At 49.3% G+C, this 14,878-nt stretch overlaps 1 protein-coding gene across 1 annotated transcript in view; it reads left to right on the forward strand.

Annotated features, from left to right (window-relative positions):
• The window catches only part of SRRM4 (serine/arginine repetitive matrix 4), a 142,924-nt gene that overhangs the window by 103,077 nt on the left and 24,969 nt on the right, over positions 1-14,878 (forward strand). The window contains exons 2-6 of the mRNA XM_059408545.1: positions 2,148-2,294; positions 6,236-6,322; positions 8,336-8,407; positions 11,091-11,117; positions 12,892-12,942. Coding sequence (XP_059264528.1) covers positions 2,148-2,294; positions 6,236-6,322; positions 8,336-8,407; positions 11,091-11,117; positions 12,892-12,942 — 384 coding nt within the window. The remainder of the gene's footprint in view (positions 1-2,147; positions 2,295-6,235; positions 6,323-8,335; positions 8,408-11,090; positions 11,118-12,891; positions 12,943-14,878) is intronic.

Here is a 14,878-nt window from a genome sequence, read left to right on the forward strand (position 1 = left end):
CTTGAGTGATCAATCCACAGGGAGTGAGGCAGAAGCCGCCTTTGTGACCTAGTCTTTGAAGTCATGCGTTATCGCCTCTTCTCCCTTCTGGTCATTAAAAGTGACTCACTAAGCCCAGCCAGTATTCAAAGGGAGGGAAATTAGGTTTCATCTTTTGATGATAGGGCTGTCAAAGAATCTGTAAACACATTTTTAAAACAACCACAGACTGCGGGGGTATACCCTAATCCTTTAAGCTTCCATCCCGTGACTTCCTCAGAATGGCCTTCCTGACACTCTGTACAAAAGGGCAGTCACCCCCTCCCATTCCACTGGCTTATTCTCTTATTTATTACCATTTAGTAAGTCCTATTATTACTTCCGTATGCACTTATACCTGCTCCCCCATCAAAATGTAAACTTCGTTATCACAGAGTGCATCTCCCTGTTATTCACTGCACTCCTACTCTTAGAACTGGCCTGGACACAGGTTAGACCAGGCCAGGTCAAGCATGGGAAGAGGCAAGCCTTGCTGGGGGCTGGGAAGACACTGCAAGCTCAAAATAGTTTGAGAAGAGCCAGGACAGCATTCCACATGAATAGACTGGAGGCATGGGAATGGAACCGCCTTAGTAGGAGAAGCAAGGCAGGAGATATATAGAGAAGCCTGGAGTTCTGGAAGCCTAGGGGTGGCAGTGAGGATGTCTGGACAGCCCTGACAATAATCTCCATCCCTCCTGGGCTTGCAGCCTCTCTCAGCTCCGCTTCTGAAGATGCACTGATAAGCAACTGACAGAGATGGATGTGTTTTGCTGCCCTTCCTTCAATATTGACTGGGTTTGGCCTGCTTTCCAGGCGGCCCTAAGGAGCAGGGGGCTTATCAGATACATTCATCCTGAGTCATAAAACCAGTCTTGATGCACTGACTGCAGGCGCTTGGTGTGGGAGAAATGCTAACGCCTTTGATCAGGGCTTGGTCTGGACTCTGTAGGCAGGGTAAGGAGGAAAGGAAGTTTGCTGGTGCCAAACCCACCTATGTCTCTCCAGCTCCTGACTCCTCTTGGTTGGGGGGCGAGGAGGTATGAGTGACAGTGTTTTCAAAGACTGGGTGGGTACCTAGGCGACTTCTTTCCCGTTTCCAGACTCAAAGTAGGAGGTGGGACTCAGGTAGTTTCCCAGCATTGCCTGGGGCTCTTCTCAGAGGTAGAGGAGGGGATTTCAGGCCTTCACGGGGATCACATCTGAACTAGATGTTCTTATACCTGCTGAGGATGCCAGAGTGGAGGTTTGGTTCACAGGGAAGTAAAGGGAAATGGAACAGCCTTTTATTTTCATAACAATTCAACAATATAAGGACTAATGTTATTCCCTCTCTTAATCACTGAATAACTGCAAGACAGAGAAACCGAGTCCTCTATCTACTAAACCTTGAGCATAGCATTTGAATCCAGGCATCTCCATTCCATACAGAGATAAGACAGGGAAATGGGATGGAACAGGCGAAGGGAAGTTGGGACTAATCCTGTCACCCTTTGGCCTCCACTTATGTTTTGAGCAAGGAAGTGAAACACTGGTTTCCAGCCTCTTCCTGTGGTTTAGTCAGGATAGGCCAGGCAACGCCACAGTAACAGATAAACCCCTAAGTTTCAGTGGGTTAACCCGACTAAGGGTTATTTCTAACATGCAAAGTCTGGCGCGGCTCAGGCATCTCTCCTTCCCCAGGTAGCTTCACCTTTAAGGGTATGTGGTCTCCAAGGTCTTTGCAACAGAGGGAGAGAGAGCTGGAGAAGGCACACAGTCCTTACTGCCTCAAGCCAGCAGTGACACAAGTCACTCCCACCCAGAGACCAGTGGCCTGAGATCATCTCTCATGGTTCCAACCTAACTGCAAGGGAAATTGGGAAATATTAGGATGTGTGTGAATGCATGATGAGCCTTAAGAATCTGGGGGCAACAGGAGGCTCAGTCAGTGAAGCATCCGACTCTTGGTTTCAGTTCAGGTCATGATCCCAGGGTTGTGAGATGGATCCCTGAGTCAAGATTCTCTTTCTCCCTCTCCTTCTGCCCCTCCTACCTCCACTCATGTGCTCACTCTCTCTCTCCCTTAAAAAAATAAAAGAATCTGTCATAACCTAACAGTTTTTGCCTCTTTATTTGTTTCCTTATAGGACAGAACCCCAGAGCAATCCTCTGGTTCCAGCTCAGGATGGACCCTCAGAAAAGCTGAGCCAACATCTGGCCACTGAGGCCTTGGGCACCAACTGCTGGGAGAGAGACAAGACCTGCCGGGAGCTCATTCCTGCCAGAGCACGCAGGTGAGATGCTGCCCCCACCCTCTCTTTGGTCCAGTGAGGAAGTTCAAGTTGAGGCTGCAGAAATGAAGTTTGGCCACTCTTCCCACCCACTTTTCTTTTGCAAGTTCTTCTTCCAGGTCCTGAAATCCAATCAAAAGTAAGCATATTTTTTTTTGTCTGTAGAGTACCAGATGGCAAATATTTCAGGTGTGAGGGCCAGATGGAATCTCCCACGACTACTCAAAATCCCGCCATTATAGCACCGAAACAGCCACAGACTATATGTAAACAAATGGGCATAGAGGTGTTTCAATAAAACTTTATGTATAAAAATAGGAGACAGGCTAGATTGGGCCCTGGAGGTCCACAATTTGTTGCTCCTGCCTTAAATGATAGAGCTAGTTCCTGTCCATTTTAATGACTCCACGAGCCTCTGAATTCCAGGTCATGACTTCAGCCCACACTGTCTGCATTCATTCCTTACATCCAGGATTGCTTGGGCACCCACTAGTGACGGGCACTGTGCTGTGACCTGAAGACACAACATTTTCCTGAGTCTCGGAGAGGTAACAAGACTTGCCCAAAATAAGGCAGCCAGTAAGGGGCAGAGTGAAGTTTTGAACTATGGTCTCTCTGATCTTAAATCCTAAACCAACACCAGCCACATGCTAATGAAAAAAACAATCTATTTTTAAATTATACACCATGCACATATAAAGCCTGGTCTGTTTTTGGCCTCTGGAGAATTGATTTATTAACAACACAATCTTTATAATCTGGTTTCACCAGCTGTTTGGAAGCTGTATTCCTACTCCTGAAACTAACTCAGCACCCTCTTGCTGCCTGGGGTTTGCATCTACCCACTCCGTGACAGGCGGGAAATGAATTTAGTGTCCTTGCCAGCAGTGTGCCCCACATATAATCCCTGCCTGTTCCTGTTGAATCAGAGGGTGTCAAAGCCATTTTTCAGATGTGGAAGCTGAGGACAGTACATGGCAGGGTCAGGATTAGTCTGAGGACCCCGATCTGGTCCAGATTCTCTTATGTGTCCTAGAGTTCTCGGTTTCCTAGAGCAGAGGTTCTAAACCCATTTGAGAATTATGTGGAAGCTAGAAATGCTGCCCCAGGGAAAGTGTATATGCTCCAGGAATATTCCCCAAATTCCATCTACCATTTGAGAATTCCTAGACCACTGAGGCCCATGAACAGGCCTGTCTAGTTAAGAACCTGAATTCTGAAGAAGACCCACTCTCTGACATGATTAAAAAAAAAAAACAAAAACAAAAAAACAGCATCATGGTGATAATTTAAAAGTGAACATAAAAGTCACTTGGCATATAATCAATGAATAAATGGTAGTTGTGTTATTATGCATAATTATAATATTAGAAAGGACATTTACATGTATGCTCCGTGCCACACCCGGGGCACATCCCATGAGTGAGGTCCTCATTTCTTAGACACAGGTATTATGTTTTGTTCCTATTTCTCAAGTCATGAAAATGATACTCTGGTCGCTGAGCTAGGACGTTGGAGCAGGAACGTAAATCCAGATGTGGCAGCTTCTAGAACCAGCATTCTCTACTGCTGCATACTCTGTATTTTGGACCACCGCATACTGAACCACTCTAGGGCATCACTGCGTACTTACTGGCTGCCTATTTCCCTGCTCCTTATGTAACCACAGTCTACTTACTTAGCCACTAACCTGGCTCCTCCAGCACTGCTGGGATGGCACACCTAGGCACACAGGTACAGGAGGAAGAAAAAGGCAGAGGAAGTGCAGCCCTACCTAGATAAAGGCATTTGAGATCTGTGGAAGGGGTTGATTTTCCCCTTTCTCAAACCTCAAATCTATCCCAGTTCAAGGTCTTTGCCCCATTTTCCTTGATCACTCATGTAGGAGTGTCAGACAGTAGTTCCCAAACCTGCTTCCCTGGGAACCCCGGCATTCTAGAAAGCAGTGAGAATAATTGTCTGAAACAATGAGATCTCTCTCTCTATTTTAGAAGATGCAGTGTTGTTTTGTTTTAAATATTTTATTTATTTATTTGACAGGGATCACAAGTAGGCAGAGAGGCAGACAGAGAGAGGGGGAAGCAGGCTCCCCACTGAGCAGAGAGCCCAATGTGGGGCTCGATCCCAGGACCCTGAGATCATGACCTGAGCGGAAGAAAGAGGTTTTAACCCACTGAGCCACCCAGGAGCCCCTAGAAGACACAGTTTTAAGGGCTTTTTTTTTTTTTCTTAAGTATTTCTCCCTTAATTTTTTTTTTCCTCACAAATTCCTAGCAACAGTCACCCTGAGAAGTGTTTATGTGGACAAGAAAATTTAACAAGAGACTAAATTATTTCATCCATTCATCCCTCCTTTGATCACCCAACAGGCATTTAGTGTCGAGCACTTGTTGCCAGAAAAATCTGGATGGGGTCTACTGTATTTATGCCACCAGCTTGTACCCTTCCTGGCTGTGTATGCTGTTCTTCGTGCTTTATAACACGTGAGTGTAGTTACGGAGCTAGGTACTATTTTATTTTAACCTGTTTAAAGGGACTCCCTTAAAAATGTTCTCCATGTAGCTAGATGATTATTTTTTTAGATTTTTATTTTATTTATTTATTTGACAGAGAGAGAGATCACAAGTAGGCAGAGAGAGGGGTAGGGGGAAGCAGGCTCCCCGCTGAGCAGAGAGCCCAATGCAGGGCTCAATCCCAGACCCTGAGATCATGACCTGAGCTGAAGGCAGAGGCCTTACCCACCAAGCCACCCAGGCACCCCTAGATGATTTTCATTTACTGGCAATGCATAAACCTTCACATACAGTTTGTTCACTTGGGTACTTTTTTTTTTTTTTTAACTAACCGTTATGATCCAGAACCTTAGAATGGAATTCAATATGACCACATTGCATGACGGTCTTGAAAGCACTGGGCAATTTCCAAAGGAATGTCTGCATAACCAGGTTCAAGAAGATCCTTGGCTGTGTGGGAAAGCCCTCAGGATGGGGCTCCCTCAGGCCTTCCCTGAAATCCCTCACTGGGCAGCTCTGGGCAAGCCGGTTCAAGGCTTGGTGCCCTACAGTCTTCACCTGTGAAATGAGACCCTGAGAATCGTACCACCCTCCAAGCGTTTTTGTGAGTATAAAGGTAGCATCAAACACTTGGCACGTAATAAACAAATTAAACGGTAGTGGGCAGTGGCGTTACCACCAATGATGACAATGGTTTTCTTGTGAATACTACATTTTCCTGGTCAAGTTCAACGGGGAGGGCACGTTTCCCTTCCCGAGCAGTTTTTCATCCCAAACCCATCTCCTTTTGCCATGGGATAGTGTTTTTTAAAAAATCCCTGGAGCCTGCCCCAATTATAGAAGGAGATAAGTTGACTTCATTTAACGGCAGCCTGGGCATTTGAATTTAATTGAATGGGAAATAATTATTCCTGAAGAGCAGAGGTTTTTGAGGTTCTGTGAAGCGATATAAGATATGTATCTCATTACATTAGACCTCGGCAAATACACTTTTAATAATCAGCTGCTACTTAACATAACTTCCTCCTCCTATTAAATTTCTAACAGGAACTACGGACATGAAGTGTTGGGAAAAGGGGGTCTGAACTGCCGATTAATTATTTAAAAAGTGATTTATTTACCAAGGTGAGCCATTTGCAAGTTCAATAATAAATCTATTAAGGAGCAGTTAACCTCTGTAACTCTATTTTAAATAATCAATTGGTGTTTGGGTAACGGTGAAGCGTCTGTCTCATTAGGTCGGCATTAACTCCTTATTTGAGGCACTTAATCTAAAGGATGGCTAAATCAGCCCCGAGATGGTAATTCGGTATTCGCCATGGGTCCTTCATCCTCCGAGGAACTGGGTCCTTCTTCCCTGGCTGCGACAGCCCAGATTGGGGGCTGGGAGCATCCTGGGTCCTCTCACACCCGCCTCTGTGCTCTCCACAGTGCCTCCCGCCACAAAGACTTGACACCACCACCTTCCTCCAGGGGGAAGAAGAAAAAGAAGAAATCCACCCGGAAGAAGAGAAGGAGGTGAGCGAGGATGAAACCTTGAGGATGGGGGAGAGGACAAAATAGGGGTCCAGTGGGCTTCAGAGTCAAACAGTGACTCCTCCGCTCTGCCTCTTAACTAGCGGTGTGACCTTAAGCAAGACCCTTCACCTCTCTGCGCCTGTTTCCACTTCTATAAAATACTGGTAGTAACTATCTCCCGGCATTTTGTGAGAATCAGATGGAGAAAAATGGATGTGGAAGGAGCTGTCACAGTGTCTGGCACATCGTAAATGATGAGTGAATCAGCATAATCAAGACCATGAATATTGATTTTTTTTTTTTTTGGAGAACTTAAGCTTGGTGATCTCAATGATGTCTTTCACCTTTGACTGTGATTTACCAGACAAACAGTATTGTCTCCATTCAGAGAGGAGAAAAGAAAGGCACAGGGTGGAGGGTGACAGGATTTACAGGGATCCCAGGCCCGTCTGTTGATTCTGCTATTCCCACCTAGCAGGTAAATGCCAACAATTAACAAGAGGACACTATATTTTTTGCCGGCAGTGAACTGTTGTGTACCCCATTGACTTTTTTTCTATGTAAAATTCCTTTTAGTTTTTTTTTTTTAATTTAAAAGTATTTCCAGATTTTCTTCCAAGCTGCCACTGTCTAGACTAAAATCTTGTCCAGTGTTCCAGACCCAGAGGGGTGGGTTTTGGGGAGGCAATGTTTGAAGAAGCCTGCAGGGGGCAGCAGAGAGCAGTGTCTGGATGACTCGCGCCCCAACTTGCTTTTCCTGGTTTCTGCCATTTCCACACTCCGTTAGCCTGGTTGGAAGAGGACAGGCCCAAAGAAGACCAAGAAGGGAATGTGAATGAGGTCCCTATGTTGTAGGGTGACGGGAGGAATTGGGTCAAGTGGCTTGAGGTTCCTGATTTTAGGGCTGGGCAGAACATTTGAAAGAAGGAAGTCAGGCTTTACTAATTCAGTTGTTCGTTCAGTAAATGTCCACTGAGCACGTGTTTGGGGACAGATGTGGTGGTTTCCTAAGAGTCAGGTTGTTCTGAACCCTATGATTCCCCCTGTAGATTTGTTATGTTTGACCTACAAGGTGTTCTTTTGTCTTTTCAATTGGTGGCCGACATTTAAAAACCAGGGGATTTCACATGAGTTGTGTTTTTCTGGTGACCTCTGTTGAAAAGGCAGGTGTTCCAGAAGCCCAGGGCTGCATTCCCACACGAAACTTATGGCTGATCAGAGAAGCATATGCTCTCTGGTTTGCCACAGTCCCCACTGCTCCCTATTGTGTCGACCCAGCCTGCTCTCTTAGAGGCCGCTGTTGGCATACTCACTTGTTTCAACTTTAGTGTTTTGTCACTGGGGAAATAAGAGACCCAGAGATGGGCAGGGACATGCCCACGATGACTTCATGAGTTGGGGGTTCAGTGAAGATTGAAACTCAGGTCACTTGAACCTGTCTTGAATCAGAATCAGAATCATGGTCCTGGGGTGGTTCTTTTTCTTGGGGAACTCCTGAGAGCACCATGCTGACCACACAAGGGCTCAGTCTTACCAGGGAGCTAGGGTAAGGCAGAAGAAAGACCTAAAGCATCTGAGAGGAGGCACAAGGCAGGGGGGAGAAGAACAGACACAAAATATTTGGCTGGACCAGGAGGGATAATAAAGGAATTGAGACCAAGGCCCCAGTCATCCATTTGAATCTCGGCTCAGCCACTTCCTGGCTGTGTGTCTTTGGGCAAGTCACTTTACCTCTCTGAACCTCCCTTTCCTTGTATGTAAAAGGAAGGTAACCGTCAGGCCTGCCTAAGAAGCATGTGGAAAGATAAAGTGAGATAATGCATGTAAAGCACAGAGTGATGGTGGGGGAAAATGCAAATCTGATTATAGCAAATCAATAAATGCAAGTACTGATAGTATCAGGATTGATATGCTCCTTGTGTGGGAGACCCTGGGTGGGGGCTGGGGAAGGGTCACTGAAGCCAACCCTGGTCCTTAAGGAGCTCCCACTGACGGTGTCTTCTCCCGCCTCAGGTCCCCGTCATACAGTCCATCGCCTGTCAAGAAAAAGAAGAAGAAAGGCTCCAAAAAACATAAGCGACACAGGTATTATCCTTCTGCCTTGGCAAATGGGGATGCCCCGAGGTGGGTTGGCGGTTAGGGGAGATTGGGTGGCACCGGAAGTTCACTTGGTGATAAGCTTATCATTTCACTTAGGTAAGATACTCATCTGTGTGTTGGTATTTCCTTTTCCTTGTGTAACTTGGAACTCTGGTTGCAAGGACCCGCGGCCCCCTAAAGCTAACTCCAGCCGGAAGGGGGTTTGTTTGATGATAAGGAGAGAGGAATGTCTCAGGGACCAGCCAGGCCCCAGTGAGGATCTAGAACCAAGGAGTGGGGAGCTGGTAGCACCCGGGGAAAATACACAGTCCCTGTCCCCCGTGGGGAGACCCGGCTGCCCCTGGTGCCCCTCCCTCTGTGTGGTCGGCCCAGCCACAAGACATTGAAGCTCTCTGTCTTGTTTGTCCCTCATGCTAAATTCCCAAGGTCCAGCTCTGTGTTTGGACCAAATTGTCCTTGAGGATGGGATTATGTAAACACGGCTTCTGGGATTATACACCCTCGTGGGTGGTTGTTAAGGGGCATCGTGAACTGGACACACATTCCAAAAGGTGCCCACCACGCGCACGCGCATACACACACACATAAACACACACACATGTATGGGGAAGAAAGGACTAGAAGGTTGTACGCCAGAGGCCTCATATCTGTGGTCCATGTGCCGACTCAACATTTTATAATTGGGAGATAGTGCAATGAAAAACAGATTTTCTAGTTCTTCTGTAAAACCAGCGGCTGTCTTCACTGGACCGATTTTCCCACTGGAAGCCATCCGCAAGGCTGAGCGGTTACCGTGCATGTAGACAGCGTAGCTGCTGTGCTTTGCTAGGGCCCCACTAAGCCCCCCTCAGTGACGAAGTCTGCTGGGCCCCTGGGGGCAGGGAGTGTGAAGTTTCCCCCATAAGCTGTTCCCTGTGCTTGGCCGCAGATGCCAGGGAAAGAGCGGTGCGTGTCTCCTCTTTGCTCAGCCCAGTCTTCCAGTCTCCCTCTGTCGGTGCTGGGTTGCTTGTGCCCTTAGACAAATCACAGTGGAACCAAAGGTCAAGGTTCGCTGGGGTATTCCCCCAGCTTCTCACCCCTGGTTCAAAGTTGCCCCAGAGTGGCTTTTTCTAGGGCGGGGTGTGATCATGTCTCAGCCCGTGCTGCTCGAATGGTCTCAACTCAGTTCGGTTTCACTTGCCATGTCCGCTGCCCGCCCAGACATTTCAGCTGATGCCGAGTCTGTGCTTGACCCAAGACGGGGGCAAGTCAGGGAGCAAAAGGTTGTTAATGTGGTGTTAGAAACCTTTCCCAGTGGGGGATTCCCCTGTGGAGGCAGTGGCCTGCCCTTGGCTTAGACTGCCATCCTGTCACCTTCCTATGCTGACCGATCAGTCCCAGTTTGGGGGGCTTTTCCGTATCCTGTTGCAGAACTCAAGTGGCTTCTCAGTCTAGGGTTGCTCCTCATGAAAAAGAGACTGTGCCAGAGGGTTAAAAACAGGCTTTTTCCGCCAGCCACAGCCAGCCCCGGAGGTGGAGGTGGAGAGGGAAGGAGACCCTTAAACAGGAGATTAGGAGGGGGAGAAACCGTTGCTGATCTTTTCCAAAGCGCCTGCTGGGCACCACCTTTCTTCCCGCCTGGCTTCTCCAAGGTCTTGAGACACTGGGTTAATGATAGTTGACTTGTTTGAAGATAGAGCTAGGGGTGGGGAGTGCTTAGAGATTTGTCCTTTTTTCCCCCCAATTAGCATGACTTCAGGGCTTAAAAAAAAAAAAAATCCCATTTTCACATCTATTTATTAAATAGCCAGTATGTGTCATGAATGAGGAATCCGGGCCTCAGGAGCAGAGCAGTGACCAAAATCCAGCCCTTTCCCTTGAGTGGCTCATGTTCTAGTCAGGGAGATGCATAATTATAACATGCAGAGGGGTGTGTTACAAGGCTAAGCTCAGACGCTCACCCACGCTTGCAGGAGGAGAGAGTGGGCGCCCGGCCAGGCTGAGGCAATCAGAAAATGCTACAAGGCAGTGAATGGAGCTCTGAAGAATCCACAGGAGTTACCTGGGCGAAGCTGTGTGACCTTGGGCAACTTAACTAACTTCTCTGAGCTCTGGTGTCTATGAAACGGTTGTTAGTAGAACCGCAAGGGTTTGGGTGAAGACTGAGTGGGGTTGTGTGTGAGAGGCGCTTAGCACAAAGCCCGGCACACAGTGAACGTTCCACACGGGGGGCTGGTTGTCCCTGACGATGAGGAGGGTGGTGCTGTAGAATCCAGTGGTAGGGAGGGAGAGGTGAAGTTGAGCTTGGGGGTCGGGGAGGACGCAGAGGACTCCCGTAAGTTCCCCCGCCCCCCACCCCGTCCACCCCCATCCGAGACAGGCTCACAGACAGTTTGAGGGGAGGATGGAAGCACTGGTCGTTTGGGCTGGAAATTCAAAATGCAAACCAGTGTCTCCCATATGGTCTACACAGTCTGAAATCTGAGAGAGGAGGATTCGCCAGGTGTCCCGACCGACCCCCGTGTCGCGTGATCACAGACGCACCGATACATTTGTCCCGGGGAAAAAACAAACCTCAGCTCACCTACGTTTATTGTCTTCTCTCCCTCCCTGTCTCCCTCCACCCCTTTTCTCCTTCTTCCTCCCTCCCCGCCCGCCCTCTCTCTCTCCCTTTTAATTCTTTAATCAGGTCATTCTCCAAGAAGAGAAGGCACAGGTAAGAATCTTTTTACCTCTGGCTGCTTGCTTCTCTTTCCTGCTTTCCTAAAAGGTTTTAGGCAGCTTCTGGGGTGTGCTCCTGGGCACGCCCCTTCCTTCTTCCTGGGCCTCAGTTTCTTTCAAGGTGGGCTGGTTTCCCTGAGAGTTCCCAGCCAGGTTTTGACTTCCATCAGGTCAGATGGCTGCTCCTTGACCAGCCCCCTGGGCCGATGCCCCTTCCTGGAAAGTCTCACTACCCTGGTCAGAGTCTGCTCGTTTTAGCACTCACTGAAATCCTGGATTGGGGCATGTCAGGAAACCTCAGCCCAACCCCCATCCTGCCGGAGCCTCCCCAGATCCTGGCCAAAGGACAGAAGCCAAGTCTGACTGTATTGGAAACACCAAGTGAGCACAAACAGCTGTCGCCGATGGGGTCCTCGCTATAAATCGGATCCTGCACTGGGCCCCACGCTGTGTGCGTGCGTGGTTAATCTCTACTGATCTCCCTCGTAACCCAGCACAGTGGCTATGTTTATTATTCCCATTTTACAGATGAGGAAACTGAGATTCAGGCAGGAGGTGTGACAGGTGTGTCCACAAACACAGGCAGGTGGCAGAGCCAAAACTCAAGCCCAGATCCATCAGCGGATCGGAACTCCCTAGGGTGGCGTCTTAAGTAAGAGCCACATCTGGAGCAGCTGGCCGAGTGCAGAGCCCTTCTGTTTATCCAGTTAACAGGGAGAGGGCGATCACCAGTGTCACATCCTCTCAGCCCAGCAGCCTGAGCAATGGCGCCACTTCCCGGTCCAGGAAACCAGGTCTTCCGAGGACAGGTCGCTTGCCTGTGTCCCACAGCGACTGAGCGGCAGAGCTGGGGCGGGAACCTGGATCTTTCAGTGAGGTTCTGGGCTCGCCCGCTGCCCAGGCTGAGTCTCAGACGTGGAGAGAAATCGCACAGCTAACGAACGTCAAGGTGCCATTTCAGTCGGATGAGTTGGATGAGGTTTTCCCCTTCTCTGAGGCCCATTGTGTGTCCTTGGCGGACTCTCTGAAGCCAGTATAACCAAACGGCGTCCACCCCCTGGGGCCTCTAGCAGAAGATGCTGGGACCCCGACTCATCACTGTCCACCGGACCCATACCCCAGCCCTCTGACTTAAAAAACAAACACGGGTAGTTAAATATCTGTGCACGGAACATTTCTGCATCTGCCAAGCTTCGAGAAGCTTCCGAGCGTCTCCCCGCGTATTGCATTCTTCTCCCTTACAAATTGATTGAATATCAGTCAACAGCATGGGCTCTGGGGAAGCACGATCTGGGGCCACATCCCAGCTTCCCTGCGTGATTCTGGCCAAGTTTCTTAGCCTAGCTGAGGCTCAGTTCCCCCATCTGTAAAACAAGTACGTATTAAATGTGCCTCTCCCCATAGCTTGCAGGGAGAATAAAACAAGATTGCCGACAAAAAGTAGTTAGCAGAGTGTTCACTTGTAAGAAGTCCTCGAAAAATGGCAAGTATTACTTTATTTACCACTGTTCTTACTAGGCTGCCAAAGCTGGCCGTGGCCCTCAGCACAGCCCATTCTCAGTCCGTGCGCGGGTCCGTGTCCATAGCTGTCCCTGCTGGGTGGAGAAGTCAGCGTCAGTGACTGTTCTGGTCTTGGAAATGATGAGCAAGTCTGTCCCCAAATTGCCCGGATCCGGTGGCCACTGTGTGTTAAGCATTTTCACTACTTGTTTCTTTTTATCTGTAACTGGCATTTTGCATCTTTCATTAATTGGCCTTTTCTCCTTTAGCTCCTCCAGCCCAAAAAGCAAAAGGAGGGATGAGAAGAGGCACAAAAAACAGTAAGTAGAGCCCTCTAGAACAGTCCCTCCAGTCTGGGGAGCGGGGGAACCTGGCCTCTTAACAGCTGGTGTGTTGGAGTTGCCGAAGAAACAGGGAGAGTGAGAAGGGGCGAGGGATGACAGGAACAGAGGCAGGGAGAGGCAGAACCGTGCGACACACGCAGCTGGGGGTCTGGGTGCGTGTAAGTGCACAAGGCCGCGTATACGGGGTGTGTACATGCGTTTATGGGTGCATAGAAGCGAGTGCCATGCATCTGTGTGCCTGGCGGGCGTCACGTAGATATCTTTCTGGAGAGTGTGTGTAGTATGCATCTTGTCTGTAGATCCCCGTACATTTTTCCACCCTGCAGACATCTGTGTGATCGTGGATACGGATGTGTGCCGTGGGTGTGGTATGCACTTGTGTTCACACGAGTGCGTTCTGTAGGCTCCTGCTTATGGGAGCACAGAGGCAGACAGTGCGCCCGGAGGTGCTGATTCTCTGCACAGTGCGTGTGTACTGCTTCCTGACCTGTGTGCGTTACTGTATAAGGGAGGGTGGGTGTGGCTTTTCCCGGTGCACACAGGTGTGCGGCGGCTGCGTGAGTAGTGGTGGGACATGATCATGTGCGGGCACAGGCGTGAGTGTGCATGGGAGTCTGAGCCTGGGCTGCTGGGGCGTACAGCACGGAGGGGGCAGTGCAGCTCCTACCCCTGGTCTCGGGGCCCCAGCTGGTACACAGTTTACGGCTGGTAGTAGAAATTCAAATCAGCTAACGCTGCCTGCAGAGTTCAGTTCCCAGAGAAATTAAAAGTAAATGCGGTTACAACCCACCTACTTTATACCCTGCAAATGTTAGTGCATGTGTTTTCCAATCAACTAATATTTTATCTCCCGCCAAGAAGCTTCTAAAGTAAGGATCAAAGGCAATACGATGAAAGGTGGTTGGCTGCTGGGGAGGGAAAGGAAGAGACAGGGATGCAGAGGGAGGGCGCCCCGCTTTGCTGCCTGAAGGGTCACTTCATCCAAGGTCTTAGCAAAGGAGGACATTTGAGCCACCCCCCAAGGGGTCTGGGGAATGCTCCAGAAGGAAGCAGTAGAGCTTTGAATGAGCTCAGGGAACCAACTTCCTGATCATCAAACTTGTTCAGTTCAAGTGCTGAAGGCAATTATTGGTCATACGTATTGAGTGTGCATTCACACTAAGCACAGACCGAGTGCGTGTTCTCAGAGATCTCCGCATTACTTGTGCAACGGGGCTGTGCTATAGACAGAGCCAAGGGATAGACTCGGACTTGAAGAGCAGGGGTGGAGGGGGCGGGGCATCACCGCTGAGGCAGGGACTGCCTGCTTGAAGGCAGCAAGGTGGCCACCCTCCCCGGTGCCAAGAGCTGGATGAGTCCCAGAAATTGCTAGGTTACATAAGCCAGAGACAGGCATCAGGAGAGGGAAGAGCGAGAAAAACAAGGCGCCGTTAGGATAAAGGATGGTTCTCCTCGCCAAGTCCCGTGGTCGCGCCTACTTCTTAACGAGCAGTTGCTGGAGAGATTTAGCCTCCTTGAATTCAACATCCCTTAGAAGGCCCTAAGACATGACAGGCCCTGGGATGGGCCCAAGGACAGAGGTTAGCCAAATATTCTTCTGGACTCAAGGAGCTCACAGTTCCCAGCGGCACACAGGAGACAGACATGGGACAGTCACGGCCCAGCGGGGGGCGCCGGGAGCCCAGGGCGCCAGGGCCGCTGCAGCGTTGAAGAGGGTGCTTGGTGGTCAGCAGGGGTGCCCTGTGGGAGGAAGGGTCTAGACAGAGAGTAAGAATGGAGGTAGCCGTTCTCAGCTGCAGGTGAGGCAAGTAGTTTAAACTCAGTGCCTCAGTTTCTTCGTCTGGGAGATAAGAGAACCTGCTCCATAGGTTGTTGGGAGGAAAAGATGGGTCCGTTTAAGAAAAATATTGGA

Source organism: Mustela nigripes, chromosome 8, assembly GCF_022355385.1.
Source record: "Mustela nigripes isolate SB6536 chromosome 8, MUSNIG.SB6536, whole genome shotgun sequence".
Lineage (NCBI taxonomy): Eukaryota > Metazoa > Chordata > Mammalia > Carnivora > Mustelidae > Mustela > Mustela nigripes.